The sequence below is a fragment of the Coregonus clupeaformis genome, chromosome 9 (genome assembly GCF_020615455.1).
Source record: "Coregonus clupeaformis isolate EN_2021a chromosome 9, ASM2061545v1, whole genome shotgun sequence".
Taxonomy (NCBI): domain Eukaryota; kingdom Metazoa; phylum Chordata; class Actinopteri; order Salmoniformes; family Salmonidae; genus Coregonus; species Coregonus clupeaformis.
Window position 1 is genome coordinate 6,701,227 of NC_059200.1, and position 14,809 is coordinate 6,716,035.

Genomic DNA, 14,809 nt, shown 5'->3' on the forward strand with positions numbered 1-14,809 from the left:
TATATATATATATATAATAAACAATATCACAGGCCCAGTTATGCCAAAAATAAACAGAGAGAAAACATTACAAATTAAGAACTCAGATTTTTTTTTTTTATAGAAGAGGTTTAAATAAAATTACACTGGACAAATTCGGACCTTTTAAAAAGGAGTAAAAGTAGTTAAAAGAAACGATGCTGGACAATAAAAACGTATTACAGTGAAGTTTACAAATATATATATTCTCCTTTGACATGCCCTGATTACTGGTCCAGGGCAAATTAACAGTCCAACAGATCCATCAGAGAAAGAAAAAAACTCCATAAAACAGTGAGAGAAACTCCCCATAGAGTAAATTATACTCCCACTTACCCACAATATCATGAAAGAAACCAGTTACAGAGATGCATACAGGTTACTGTATACTACTAGCATGGGGAAGAGATCTTATTAGTGAGACAGCAGCACTGTAGTTTCCTTTCAACTGGTGAATGAGTTGAGTCTCTACTCAATCACTACCAAAAAAATCCACTGTCCAAGTTTAACATGCTACATTGATTTTACACAGTCATCTCAGGTGGGTTATCTCCTGGTATGTTCACTGAAAATAAGAATTTGGGGTATGTCAATTGTCAAGTAGTACATTGACAGGATTTCTTCAACCAAATACCTACAGTTAAAGGGAAATTTCAAAAAGATTCAACTTCATATTCATCATCACCAGCACCACCCCAACATCAACATACAGTATGTGAAAATGGCACATTTCTATGTTTTGTAGTAAAAAAGATAGAGGAAGATAAGCGTTTCCAATTACATCATCAACCAATTAGTAGACAATTAGTAGGCAATAACTACTCATAATTGGTTAAAATTACACGATGCACACTGATGATGTCACTGGAAACACCTATCTTTCTTACTACAAAACATAGAAACGCGCAATTTTCACATATGTTGATGTTGGGGTGGTGCTTGAGATGAAGAATATGAAGTTGAAAAATTATGATATTTCCCTTTAAGATTGAGACTACCTGGCAGTCGAATCATTTTGCAAAAATATAAAGTTTAGGAGGGGGGGTGGGAGGTTAGAGTGCACTGGCACAGACAAAGCAAAATGTTTACATTTACATCATTTAGCAGACACTCTTATCCAGAGCGACTTACAAATTGGTGCATTCACCTTATAGCCAGTGGGATAACCACTTTACAATGTTATTTTTTTTTGGGGGGGGTAGAAGGATTACTTTATCCTATCCCAGGTATTCCTTAAAGAGGTGGGGTTTCAAATGTCTCCGGAAGGTGCCGAGGGGTGCGCTCGGTGTCAGCTTCGCCCTCCCCCCCTCTTCGTCTCTGTTTAACTGATTTACTGTACTTATCAATATGTGCCTCATGTTTTAGACAGGTTTAAAAAGGACTGCTAAAATGTAGCAGAATCTTGGCTTCATATTAACATCTTAGAGCTAGCAACATTGATAAAATATGTAAAAATCTAAGTGACAATAGTGTTCTAGAAAGTCTATGGCTGAGCCACAGCTCCATAAACCAGTTAAACTTTTTAGTGTGATAAAAACACACTGGGTGACAAGACTGGATCTTTTCAGCTAGCACAAAGTAATTTAATCTCAGCTGCCTCCAGGCTCTCAGACCCCCACTGTGCCCCCTACCAATGAGCTGGGCAGTGTCATCGTCTGAGGGGTGGGAGTCCACCCCTCCCTCCTCAGTATCAGAGTCTGACTCCTCCTGAGGGGAGTAGTAGCCCTCATATTCCAGGATGGGCGAGTCACAGTGAGTGGGAGAGCCTAGGCACTGGGCGGTGGTTACTGTAGTGACAGTGGCAGAATAGGCCCCTGGATTGCCAGAGGGGAAGCCTGGGTTGGAGGGGCGGAGCAGAGGGGTGCGCTCGGTGTCAGCTTCGCCCCCCCCCCCCTCTTCGTCTCGACCACTTGCCCTCTCATCCTCAGACTCGGACTCAGAGTACTCCGGATTGGGCCGGGTTACACGTTGTTTGCACACAGGGCAAGTTTTCTTAGTCCCTGTAAGCCAGGGATCCACACACTTGCTGTGGTACGCTGAAGAGATGACAGAAATAAAACAGTTACTGCAACCATATGACCTTGGAACTGTGAGAAAAACATATGCGAGTTACAGTGACAAACATTATAACTTATAATTACCGTGTGAGCAAGGCAAAACTCGCAGTTTGTCTCCCTCTTCATACTCATCCAGACAAATAGCACAAACATCATATTCATCACCTAGAAAAATAATAAGATTCACATGTACAGTGGGGAGAACAAGTATTTGATACACTGCCGATTTTGCAGGTTTTCCTCCTTACAAAGCATGAGGTGAGATCTTGCATGGAGCCCCAGACCGAGGGTGATTGACCGTCATCTTGAACTTCTTTCATTTTCTAATAATTGTGCCAACAGTTGTTGCCTTCTCACCAAGCTGCTTGCCTATAGTCCTGTAGCCCATCACAGCCTTGTGCAGGTCTACAATTTTATCCCTGATGTCCTTACACAGCTCTCTGGTCTTGGCCATTGTGGAGAGGTTGGAGTCTGTTTGATTGAGTGTGTGGACAGGTGTCTTTTATACAGGTAACGAGTTCAAACAGGTGCAGTTAATACAGGTAATGAGTGGAGAACCGGAGGGCTTCTTAAAGAAACACTAATAGGTATGTGAGAGCCGGAATTCTTACTGGTTGGTAGGTGATCAAATACTTATGTCATGCAATAAAATGCAAATGTATTACTTAAAAATCATACAATGTGATTTTCTGGATTTTTGTTTTAGATTCCGTCTCTCACAGTTGAAGTGTACCTATGATAAAAATTACAGACCTCTACATGCTTTGTAAGTAGGAAAACCTGCAAAATCGGCAGTGTATCAAATACTTGTTCTCCCCACTGTATGTGTAAATGCATTGTAATGCTAACTGTAATGTAATGATAACAGGAGCAGACAATCAGATTGTTCTTTTTGTTATTCAGGTTTCTCAACATTCTAGAGAAGAAATAGAGTACTGCTGTTCCAGAATGTGTTTGACCAGTTATACTGGTGACTGATTCTCATTTGAATGTGTGGTGGGACACTCCCTCTCGTTACCTTTAGTGAACTTGTGAATGGGGATCCTCTTTAGTTGTTCCTTGGTCAGCTTATTTTTCCTCATCCTTTTCCTGTACTGCACACAACGCACAATCTAAACCAAGACAAGGCAGGGAATGAAGAGACACAGAGGCTGTGTCCAGATACCCATACTTAAGTTCTAAATAGTAGGCAATTTGGGTATGCGAACATTGAACGTTTTATAGTATGTGAAAATTGAGTATGCTTTAAATGCCAGGATGTCATTCTACATTTTGGCTTATCATCTAGTAGAATTCGCTGCACACTATTGAGGAAGATAATACTTTTTCAAGACCCACGTGTGTTTGACAACAACTAATTATCAGATAGATTCAAGCCCTGTACAAAAATGAACAAATGGTGGGAATAAACGCAATTGCACATTAGATGACGCATTCTCAGTATGGATGAGCCTAGTATGTTGATATTTGTAGCTTACTGAATTCGATTTAACTAAACAATACATTCTAAATAGTATGTCATACGATTAGAACACAGTATGCAGTTTTAGTAAGTAGAAGGCAAGACAGATTTCGAACATAGCCAGTGCCACACCAACACCTAAGGATGACAGTCATAGGGCTTTCAATATCTGGGTGGAAAAAATGATTTATGATGTAGCTATGAAATCAATAACTATTCAATTGTGAAATTAATTCCACATTCATAACAAAATGAGGCTGTTCCCCAAGGGCACTTACCAGGAAGACAACCATCACAAGGATGATCATGCCCACCACTCCGGTGAAGGGGATGAGATAGTACGAGAGTGGGAAGGCAAATTCCGGCTTGAGGATCACATAGGCCCTGCATACCAAATACAGCACCATCAGCTTTTGTATGGGGGCATTGTTCAGAAAAGCGTCCACCTCCGGATCATAAATCTCCATGACTAAAAGGGACAGCACTGCCAGACTCAACACAATCTCCAACATGGTGATGACATCCACATAGGACCAGACACTCAGCAGGGCTGACATCATGATGAGTGCAAAGATGTTGTGAAGAATATGACTGAATCTCAGTGTAACTCTAATCAATAAAGGTCCCGTCTTCATTACGGTGCAAGACCATTACCAAAGAGCCAATACAAGCCCATGTTGAATGGTTACATTAGCAACCATAACTCACAGCAGATAGTTAAGTCGTACCCCCATTTAACATTGTGAATAGCGCTAGAAGGAACCTCTGTAATGTCACTAATTAACAGGTTGTCATGGAAGTTGATCTTGACAAAAATAATAGAACATCAATGGAAATCACCCTTGTTCAGGAATGATGAAGGTCCTGAGAATTTGCGAGGCGTAGTAGCTGGTGAATACTGAGGGGATCTCAATCTCCTCTGCAATGGTTTCTACACACACAAACAAACAAAAAGGGGAACACTGCCACTCAGCATTACCAAAGTATTTACTTCCTGGGAGGATCATACTAGTTAAAGACTACTTGAGGTTTTGAGGAGTGAGAACACAAATCAGTCAACCTGGTTAAGGGGAATTAAACTAACGGAACTGATTCTGTAAGAAATGGAAAAAGGCAGCTTAGAGAAGGTGAAAACGATTTCAGGAACCTCACCATTGCTGTAGTTCATGTTGAGTAGAGTCTCTGAGTACATGTTGTGAACGATGGCTGCACTGAATCCAGCTTGCTGTGCATGCAGCACCTGCATTAAATACAAAATCATAATTCACACTGAAATAATTGTAAACACTATGCGCGGTGTGATTTTACACTGAATATGTTGCAATAAATAAATAGGTTGAATTCAAATTGAATAACACCATATATCCTAAGCAACCCAACAGCATAGCGACACACACTAACCTTGATATCAAAATTGCAGTCATAGCGTCGGATGAGGACTATGTACTTAGTAGTGGTAGTGTTGGGATCACTAGATGTGGGCCGTGGTGGTGGAGGTTTTATCGGAGTGCAGCCGTTGAGTGGACGGGACTCTACTAACACACCCTTGAAGACAAAGAGAAAGAAAAGGAGGTAATTTTAGCTGATTTATGCATGGGATGAAAGGGCATTTGCTCCTGTATGCACTTTTCCATCCCCCTCCTCTCACCATAAGTCCCTCTTTGGGTAGTGATGATCCAAACAAGGCAGACAGGTCCTCAAACAACATGTTGGTCATATTGCTGTAATGCTACCAGACAAAAAGACACAAACGTTAAAATCAATGCCAGCGCACAGGGACTGTAAACTGCAGTTTTTTATGACAAATGCAATGGCAAATATCTAAGATCACGTGTAAATCCATAACAAACTTGATCACACAGTTCTACAATCACGAGAACTCACAGCATAGATGTATGCGTGTGCAGGTAAGGGAGCCAGTGTGCAGCACAGCACCAGAGTGAGAATGCCCAGTCGGGCACCCACGCACCACAGACCCAGCATCCTGCCTCACTGTCTGTCTGGAGAATGGGATGAGTAGGGCCAGGTAGCTGGGAAGTTCAGCCTGAGGAGTGAAAAAGGCAAATCTCATAAATCGATTAATCCCTTTCAAAAAGATTGTAGTTTTGAAACTGCAGTAAAAGTGCAGTAACTGAAGTCGACTGTGGTATTTTTGGCACAGTAATTGCAGAATAACTGCAGTGTATTGCAGTTATACTGCACTGTAACTGCAGTTACACTGCAAAATTACTACAGTAAAAAAAAAAAAACTGGGTGGTTCGAGCCCTGAATGCTGATTGGCTGACAGCCGTGGTATACCAGACCGTATACCACAGGTATGACAAAACATTTGTTTTTACTCCTCTAATTACGTTGGTAACCAGTTTATAATAGCAATAAGGCACCGACGGGGGTTTGTGATATATGGCCAATATACCGTGGCTAAGGGCTGTATCCAGTCACTCAGCGTTGCGTCGTGTATGTAAGAACAGCCCTTTGCCGTGGTATATTAGTCATATACCACACCTCCTCAGGCCTTATTGCTTAATTATACTGCACTCTGACTGCAATCTTTTTTCGATTAATTGCATTATAATAAATTATTCCAACACCAGTCCAAATAAACGAAAACATTTTCACAGTATAATAGTTTCTACGATCAACGTTTAGATATGGTGGTGCCTGTATACACAACACAAATACAGTAGCTAGCTAACGTTACTCGTCAGTGATAACTACAGTAGCAAACTAGTTTATACGTAAATGGCTAGCAACGTAGCCAGATAACGTTAAGTTAACAAACACCTAAAACACGTTAAAAATATTGGAATCAATGCTTGGGGACAAAAATAACACATTCGGTCCTGTGGACAAAAATATTATTTCCCTTAATAACTCAGGTAGTTAGCTAGTTTACTTCGCTTTTGGCTAGATAATCTGACGTTAGCTAGGTAACATCAGGTGTGCTGCTAACACCAACAAACACGAATTTGATTTACCACGGCACGGATAGCTAATGTTCTAAGATTATCGCTAGCGATCTGAAAGTTACAGTACTTTATGTCAGGCTGCTCCTCAATACTGACTGATCAGAACAGTCTCAATCATGGAAATGAAAACATATCTAGCTAGCTATCCGGGGAAAAGTGGTGTGATCCTTGTACCAGTGTCTTGTTGTTTTGTCCAGTTCTTCACTGCGGTACAGTTATTACCGTTCTCCTAGCAGCAGGATATCCTGCTGGCAGCATGATCGCGGATTTTATATTTTCAAAATAAGAGTTCCCAGCAAAGACATGCTACATTTTGGGAATATCGAGTTTTCTTTTGCGCTCTAAAAATCAAATCAAATTGTATTTGCCACATGCGCCGAATATAACAGGTGTAGACCCACAAAAATTTGTGTTAAGTAAAAAATAGATAAGTAAAAAATAAAATAAAAAATAATTAAAGAGCAGCAGTAAAATAAAATAACAGTAGGGAGGCTATATACAGGGGGTACCGGTACAGAGTCAATGTGCGGGGGCACAGGTTAGTCGATGTAATTGAGGTAATATGTACATGTGGGTAGAGTTAAAGTGACTATGCACAGATAATAAACAGAGAATAGCAGCAGCGTAAAAGAGGGTGTTGGGGTGGGGGGACAATGCAAATAATCCGGGTAGAGCTGTTCAGGAGTCTTATGGCTTGGGGGTAGAAGCTGTAAAGAAGCCTTTTGGACCTAGACTTGGTGCTCCGGTACCGCTTGCCGTGCGGTAGCAGAGAGAACAGTCTATGACTAGGGAGGCTGGAGTCTGTGACAATCTTTAGGGCCTCCTCTGACACCACCTGGTATAGAGGTCCTGGATGGCAGGAAGCTCTTATCCAGAGCGACTTACAGTTAGTGAGTGCATACATTATTTTTTTAATTTTTCATACTGGCCCCCCGTGGGAATCGAACCCACAACCCTGGCGTTGCAAACGCCATGCTCTACCAACTGAGCTACATCCCTGCCGGCCATTCCCTCCCCTACCCTGGACGACGCTGGGCCAATTGTGCGCTGCCCCATGGGTCTCCCGGTCACGGCCAGCTACGACAGAGCCTGGATGTACTGGGCCTTACACACTACCCTCTGTAGTGCCTTGCGGTTGGAGGCCGAGCAGTTGCCATACCAGGCAGTGATGCAACCAGTCAGGATGCTCTCGATGGTGCAGCTGTATAACTTTTTGAGGATCTGAGGACCCATGCCAGATCTTTTCAGTCTGAGGGCGAATAGGCTTTGTCGTGCCCTCTTCACAACTGTCTTGGTGTGTTTGGACCATGATAGTTTGTTGGTGATGTGGACACCAAGGAACTTGAAGCTCTCAACCTGTTCCACTACAGCCCCGTCGATGATAATGGGGGCGTGCTCAGTCCTCTTTTTTCCCTGTAGTTCACAATCATCTCCTTTGTCTTGATCACATTGAGGGAGAGGTTGTTATCCTGGCACCACACGGACAGGTCTCTGACCTCCTCCCTATAGGCTGTCTCATCATTGTCGGTGATCAGGCCTACCACTGTTGTGTCATCTGCAAACTTAATGATGGTGTTGGAGTCGTGCCTGGCCATGCAGTCATGGGTGAACAGGGAGTACAGGAGGGGACTGAGCACGCACCCCTGAGGGGCCCCCGTGTTGAGGATCAGCGTGGCAGATGTGTTGTTACCTACCCTTACCACCTGGGGGGGTGGCCCGTCAGGAAGTCCAGGATCCAGTTGCAGAGGGAGGTGTTTAGTCTCAGGGTCCTTAGCTTAGTGATGAGCTTTGAGGGCACTATGGTGTTGAACGCTGAGCTGTAGTCAATGAATAGCATTCTCACGTAGGTGTTCCTCTTGTCCAGGTGGGAAAGGGCAGTGTGGAGTGCAATAGAGATTGCATCATCTGTGGATCTGTTGGGGCGGTATGCAAATTGGAGTGGGTCTAGGGTTTCTGGGATAATGGTGTTGATGTGAGCCATGACCAGCCTTTCAAAGCTCTTCATGGCTACAGACATGAGAGCTACGGGTCGGTAGTCATTTAGGCAGGTTATCTTAGTGTTCTTGGGCACAGGGACTATGGTGGTCTGCTTGAAACATGTTGGTATTACAGACTCAGTCAGGGACATGTTGAAAATGTCAGTGAAGACACTTGCCAGTTGGTCACCGCATGATCAGAGTACACATCCTGGTAATCCGTCTGGCCCTATGGCCTTGTGAATGTTGACCTTTTTAAAAGTCTTACTGACATTGGCTACGTAAAGCGTGATCACATAGTCATCCAGAACAGCTGATGCTCTCATGCATGCTTCAGTGTTGCTTGCCTCGAAGAGAGCATAGAAGTGATTTAGCTCATCTGGTAGGCTTGTGTCACTGGGCAGCTCGCGGCTGTGCTTCCCTTTGTAGTCTGTAATAGTTTGCAAGCCCTGCCACATCCGACGAGCGTCGGAGCCGGTGTAGTACGATTCAATCTTAGTCCTGTATTGACTCTTTGCCTGTTTGATGGTTTGTCGGTGGGCATAGCAGGATTTTTTGTAAGCGTCCGGGTTAGAGCCCCGCTCCTTGAAAGCGGCAGCCCTTTACCTCATTGTGGATTTTGCCTCTAATCCATGGCTTCTGGTTGGGGTATGTACGTACAGTCACTGTGGGGATGAGGTCATCGGTGCACTTATTGATGAAGCCAGTGACTGATGTGGTGTACTCGTCAATGCCATCGGAAGAATCACGGAACATATTCCAGTCTGTGCTAGCAAAACAGTCCTGTAGCTTAACATCTGCGTTATCTGACCACTTCCTTATTAACCGAGTCAATTGTGCTTCCTGCTTTAGTTTTTGCTTAAAAGCAGGAATCAGGAGGATAGAATTATGGTCAGATTTGCCAAATGGAGGGCGAGGGAGAGCTTTGTCTAGAGTTTTTTTTCCCTCTGGTTGCACATTTAACATGCTGGTAGAAATTAGGTAGAACGGATTTAAGTTTCCCTGCATTAAAGTCCCCGGCCACTAGGAGCGCTGCCTCTGGATGAGCATTTTCCTGTTTGCTTATGGCCTTATACAGCTCATTGAGTGCAGTCTTAGTGCCAGCATCGGTTTGTAGTGGTAAATAGACAGCTACGAAAAATATAGATGGAAACTCTCTTGGTAAATAGTGTGGTCAACAGCTTATCATGAGATACTCTACCTCAGGTGAGCAAAACCTTGAGACTTCCTTAATGTTAGATTTTGTGCAACAGCTGTTGTTTACAAATATACACAGACCACCACCCCTTGTCTTACCGGAGTCAGACGTTCTATCCTGCCGATGTAGCGTATATCCCGCCAGCTGTATGTTATCCATGTCGTCGTTCAACCCCGACTCGGTGAAACATAAGATATAAGATATTACAGTTTTGCAGTACAATTGTTTTTCACAGCATTTTACATTTTATTTATACCAGCATTTATTTTTTAAAGTTTACACAGATACTGGTATGTTGAAATGTATCGTGTAGGCTATGTTTAAAGAAATATACTTAAAATAAAATACAAATGTATTTTAATGACTGAGAATAAACCATAAATGAGCGAATGTCCACAACAGTTCTTGAGTCACTGTCCACCAACCACAAGGACGCCTGGCACTGAAACATTCCAGGTATTCCCTTGATTGGCAGACAGCAGGGTGACTGGCATGCTGGACCCTGCGAAACCCTGCAAAACCCATAAACATTTACACATAACTGACCAGGATGGGGAACAAACAAAATTCCGGAAGCGACCCGGAGGTCTCCTTTGTCTGCGCAGGCGTGATGGGGACAGAGTGTCCACTCGTGGCAAAGGGAGTTCAATCTGTGGCAGGGGGCTGTCCCTCTGGGGCACAGGGGATGAGGGCAGGGACAGGGACAGGGGGGAAAGGATGGGGCCACAGGGGACACAGCCTGTGGCTCTGGGGAACCTATCAGTGACACAGGTGGTTAAGGTCCCCAGGGTTTCTGGGGGCGAAGAGGCCCCTCCATATGGGGCTAACCTGTCCCGGTGCAGTGCCACCTTTCTTCCCCTGGGAGGCAGATGGACCCGGTACACCACCTCTTCCATCCTCTCCAGGACCCTGCAGGGGCCCACCCAGTGACTGTCCAGGTTGGGGCAACAACCTTTCTTTCTCAGGGGGCTGTAGACCCAGACCAGCTCCTCAGCCTCAAACTGCCTCCCCCAGGTGTGCAAAACATAGTTTATTTTCTGCCTCACATCTGAATTCACCAGCTTCTCCCTAATGAAGGTGTGGGCTGTCTCAAGACAGTCCTGGAGTCTCCTGGCTTACTCTGGCCCTGGAGGAACAGAAGGGCTATCAGGGGGTCAGCCCAAACGCCATCTCTGCAGGGGTGCAGATCTTTCTCCCCAGCATGAGTAAGGCAGGCGTGCAGGAGGTGGAGTCTTGGACAGCGGTGCGGCACGCCATGAGGACCATGGGCAGGTGCTTGTTCCAGTCACGCTGGTATTTGGCAGAGATGATGGCGAGATGCTGTGCAAGTGTTTTGTTGAAATGCTCCATGAGGCCATCGCTCTGTGGGTGAAGCGGAGTGGTGCGGGTCTTGTGCATACCCAGCTTCTCACATATGGTGGCAAACACACAGGACTCAAAGTTTCTGCCTTGGTCGTTGTGAATGGACTCTGCAGCGCCAAACCTGCTGTACATACCCACTGTGATGGCGTTGACGGTGGTCTCTGCTTTCTGGTCAGGCAGAGCATAGGCCTTAGGCCATTTTGTGAAATAGTCCATGGCCATGAGAACCCAGCGGTTTCCACTGTCTATGGTGGGGAACGGCCTGACTACGTCCACTCCCATTCTTGCCATAGGAGCCCCGACTGGGAACTGTTGGAGCTGAGTGGGTCGCTCCCACGCTCAGCTCCAACATTTCCCAGTTGGGGCTCTAGTGAAGAGAGTGGGAGTGGATGTAGTGAGGCCGTTCCCCACCGCAGCTGTCAGAGTGGTGGAAAAAGTCCTCCACATCCCTCTTGTGCTGACCCCAGTAGAAGCCCTGACGGAGTAGGCAGAGGGTTTTTGTGACCCCAAAGTGTCCGACACAGTCCCCCTCAAAAACTACCCATATTTGGTTAGTAGAGACCCTACTGAGTTTTTCCAACCCCACTTTAGCTGAGACAGGTAGAAAAGTTATCTCTTTACAAGCCAGTATGTATCCCATGTGCAGTTTATTACAGTGTATTGCATTGGGAGCTACGGAGGGGCGGAGTGAAAAGCCAGCAGCAGGTATCCCATATACTGTGTATTGCATTGCATGGAGTGGGGTTGAGTAAGGAGTCTGTATTACTCTGTATTAAACCCGTTGCCCAATTTAAGTTTTGGGGACTCTATTGTGTAATTCCAAACACATATAGTTGTATCTTATTAAAAGTGTATTTCTTTAAATATAGCCTACAAAATACAATTTAACATACCAGTTCTTTGAAAACGTAAAAAATAAATAATGGTATAAATAATACATACCTCAAATTAGCCATTTATGTTCTCAAAGGGGGTTGCAATGCAGTGAAAAACAGTTGTCCTGCAAAAGAGTGCAACAAAAAACAAATTGACATTCAACTTATTTAGAAATATATATCTGAGAGCGTGCTGCCAGCATAGTATACTGCTCCTAGGAGAACAGTAATCAGATTCTCCGTGTACTAGCAGTTTAGGGACCTTCTTAAAAGTGCAAGTGGAACCTAGAGTAAACTGAAAAACCTTTTTGCAACCACATGACATAGAGCTTTCAAACCAACTGTAATACTTTCAGGGACCTCTCCTTTCCAATCAACAACAATTACTTTAGTGTTTTTTTTTTACTTTGGCTATTTTCTATCAATTTAAATTGACTTTACATTCAGAATACTTCATTAAAACATCATAATAGCTTCCACCCCATAAAACTTGAATGAATACAATCACCAGTTTTTTTATGAACAACTTTCTGAAAACTTCAATAGCTTCCGACCCATAAGACTTTCATGAATACAACCAATTGTTATTGGTCATACTTCCAATCAATGGCAATTACTTTTGTATTTTTTTGTATTTAGGCTATTTTCTATCAATTTAAATGGACTTTACATTCAAAAGACTTCCTTAAAACTTCAATAGCTTCCACCCCGTAAGACTTTCATGAATACAACCAACTGTTATTGGTTCAGGGACCTCATCCCTCCAATCAACATCAATTACCTTAGTATTTTTGGACTGACCATTTTTTATGAATTTTAATTGACTTTACATGAAAAATAATTTCTGAAAACTTCAATAGCTTCCTTTAGACAACCAACTTTTATTAGTTCAGGGACCTCTCCTCTGCAGTCAACGGTAATTACTTTAGTATTTTTTTATTTTACTTTGGCAATTTTTTATGAATTGTAATTGACTTTACATGAAAAATACTTAATGAAAGCGTCAATAGCTTCCGACCCATAAGACTTTCATAAATACAACCAACTTGTATTATTTCAGGGACGTCTCTCAAATCAACGGAAATTACTTTTTATATTTTTTGACTTTGGCTGATTTCTATGAATTTAAATTGACTTTACATAAAAAATACTTCCTAGCCTCCCGAGTGGTGCAGCGTTCTAAGGCACTGCATCGCAGTGCTAGAGGCGTCACTACAGATCCGGGTTCGATCCCGGGCTGTGTCGCAGCCGGCCGCGACCGGGGGACCCAAGAGGTGGCGCACAATTGGCCCAGCGTCGTCCGGGTTAGGGGAGGGTTTGGCCGGATGGGATGTCCTTGTTCCATCGCGCTCTAGCAACTCCTTGTGGCAGCCGGGCGCATGCACGCTGACTTTGGTCGCCAGCTGTACGGTGTTTCCTCCGACAAATTGGTGTGGCTGGCTTCCGGGTTAAGCGAGCAGTGTGTCAAGAAGCAGTGCGGTTTGGTGGGGTCGTGTTTTGGTGGACGCATGGCTCTTGACCTTCGCCTCTCCCGAGTCCGTACGGAAGTTGAAGCGATGGGACAAGACCGTAACTACCAATTGGATATCATGAAATAATAAAATAAAATAATATACAGTGGGGAGAACAAGTATTTGATACACTGCCGATTTTGCAGGTTTTCCTACTTACAAAGCATGTATAGGTCTGTAATTTTTATCAAAGGTACACTTCAACTGTGAGAGACGGAATCTAAAACAAAAATCAAGAAAATCACATTGTATGATTTCTAAGTAATTCATTTGCATTTTATTGCATGACATAAGTATTTGATACATCAGAAAAGCAGAACTTAATATTTGGTACAGAAACCTTTGTTTGCAATTACAGAGATCATACGTAGGTCTTGACCAGGTTTGCACACACTGCAGCAGGGATATTGGCCCACTCCTCCATACAGACCTTCTCCAGATCCTTCAGGTTTCGGGGCTGTCGCTGGGCAATACGGACTTTCAGCTCCCTCCAAAGATTTTCTATTGGGTTCAGGTCTGGAGACTGGCTAGGCCACTCCAGGACCTTGAGATGCTTCTTACGGAGCCACTCCTTAGTTGCCCTGGCTGTGGGTTTCGGGTCGTTGTCATGCTGGAAGACACAGCCACGACCCATCTTCAATGCTCTTACTGAGGGAAGGAGGTTGTTGGCCAAGATCTCGCGATACATGGCCCCATCCATCCTCCCCTCAATACGGTGCAGTCGTCCTGTCCCCTTTGCAGAAAAGCATCCCCAAAGAATGATGTTTCCTCCTCCATGCTTCACGGTTGGGATGGTGTTCTTGGGGTTGTACTCATCCTTCTTCTTCCTCCAAACATGGCGAGTGGAGTTTAGACCAAAAAGCTCTATTTTTGTCTCATCAGACCACACAACCTTCTCCCATTCCTCCTCTGGATCGTCCAGATGGTCATTGGCAAACTTCAGACGGGCCTGGACATGCGCTGGCTTGAGCAGGGGGACCTTGCATGCGCTGCCGGATTTTAATCCATGACGGCGTAGTGTGTTACTAATGGTTTTCTTTGAGACTGTGGTCCCAGCTCTCTTCAGGTCATTGACCAGGTCCTGCCGTGTAGTTCTGGGCTGATCCCTCACCTTCCTCATGATCATTAATGCCCCACGAGGTGAGATCGTGCATGGAGCCCCAGACCGAGGGTAATTGACCGTCATCTTGAACTTCTTCCATTTTATAATAATTGCGCCAACAGTTGTTGCCTTCTCACCAAGCTGCTTGCCTATTGTCCTGTAGCCCATCCCAGCCTTGTGCAGGTCTACAATTTTATCCCTGATGTCCTTACACAGCTCTCTGGTCTTGGCCATTGTGGAGAGGTTGGAGTCTGTTTGATTGAGTGTGTGGACAGGTGT

The 14,809-nt window shown here is 44.1% G+C and overlaps 1 protein-coding gene across 1 annotated transcript; it reads right to left on the minus strand.

Moving 5' to 3' along the window:
* Window positions 1–1,050: 1,050 nt before the first annotated feature.
* LOC121574551 (E3 ubiquitin-protein ligase RNF167-like) lies at window positions 1,051–6,746 on the minus strand. The gene is made up of 11 exons (XM_045222743.1): window positions 6,681–6,746; window positions 5,422–5,581; window positions 5,186–5,266; window positions 4,939–5,082; window positions 4,690–4,777; window positions 4,378–4,468; window positions 3,816–3,921; window positions 3,094–3,187; window positions 2,160–2,240; window positions 1,561–2,054; window positions 1,051–1,080 (listed from the first exon to the last, which is right to left on the minus strand). The coding sequence occupies exons 2-11, from the start codon at window positions 5,518–5,520 to the stop codon at window positions 1,051–1,053; spliced, it is 1,308 nt and encodes a 435-aa protein (XP_045078678.1). The 5' UTR covers window positions 5,521–5,581; window positions 6,681–6,746.
* Window positions 6,747–14,809: the final 8,063 nt, after the last annotated feature.

What these genes read in the sequence shown, in the direction of transcription:
- LOC121574551 (XM_045222743.1), bottom strand. Translation starts at nt 5,520, where the DNA reads ATGCTGGGTCTGTGGTGCGTGGGTGCCCGACTGGGCATTCTCACTCTG. An exon ending in CAACATGAACTACAGCAATG is followed by an intron (nt 4,469 to 4,689) that starts GTGAGGTTCCTG and finishes TTGTGTGTGTAG; the next exon opens with AAACCATTGCAGAGGAGATT. An exon ending in TTGTGATGGTTGTCTTCCTG is followed by an intron (nt 3,188 to 3,815) that starts GTAAGTGCCCTT and finishes GTCTTGGTTTAG; the next exon opens with ATTGTGCGTTGTGTGCAGTA.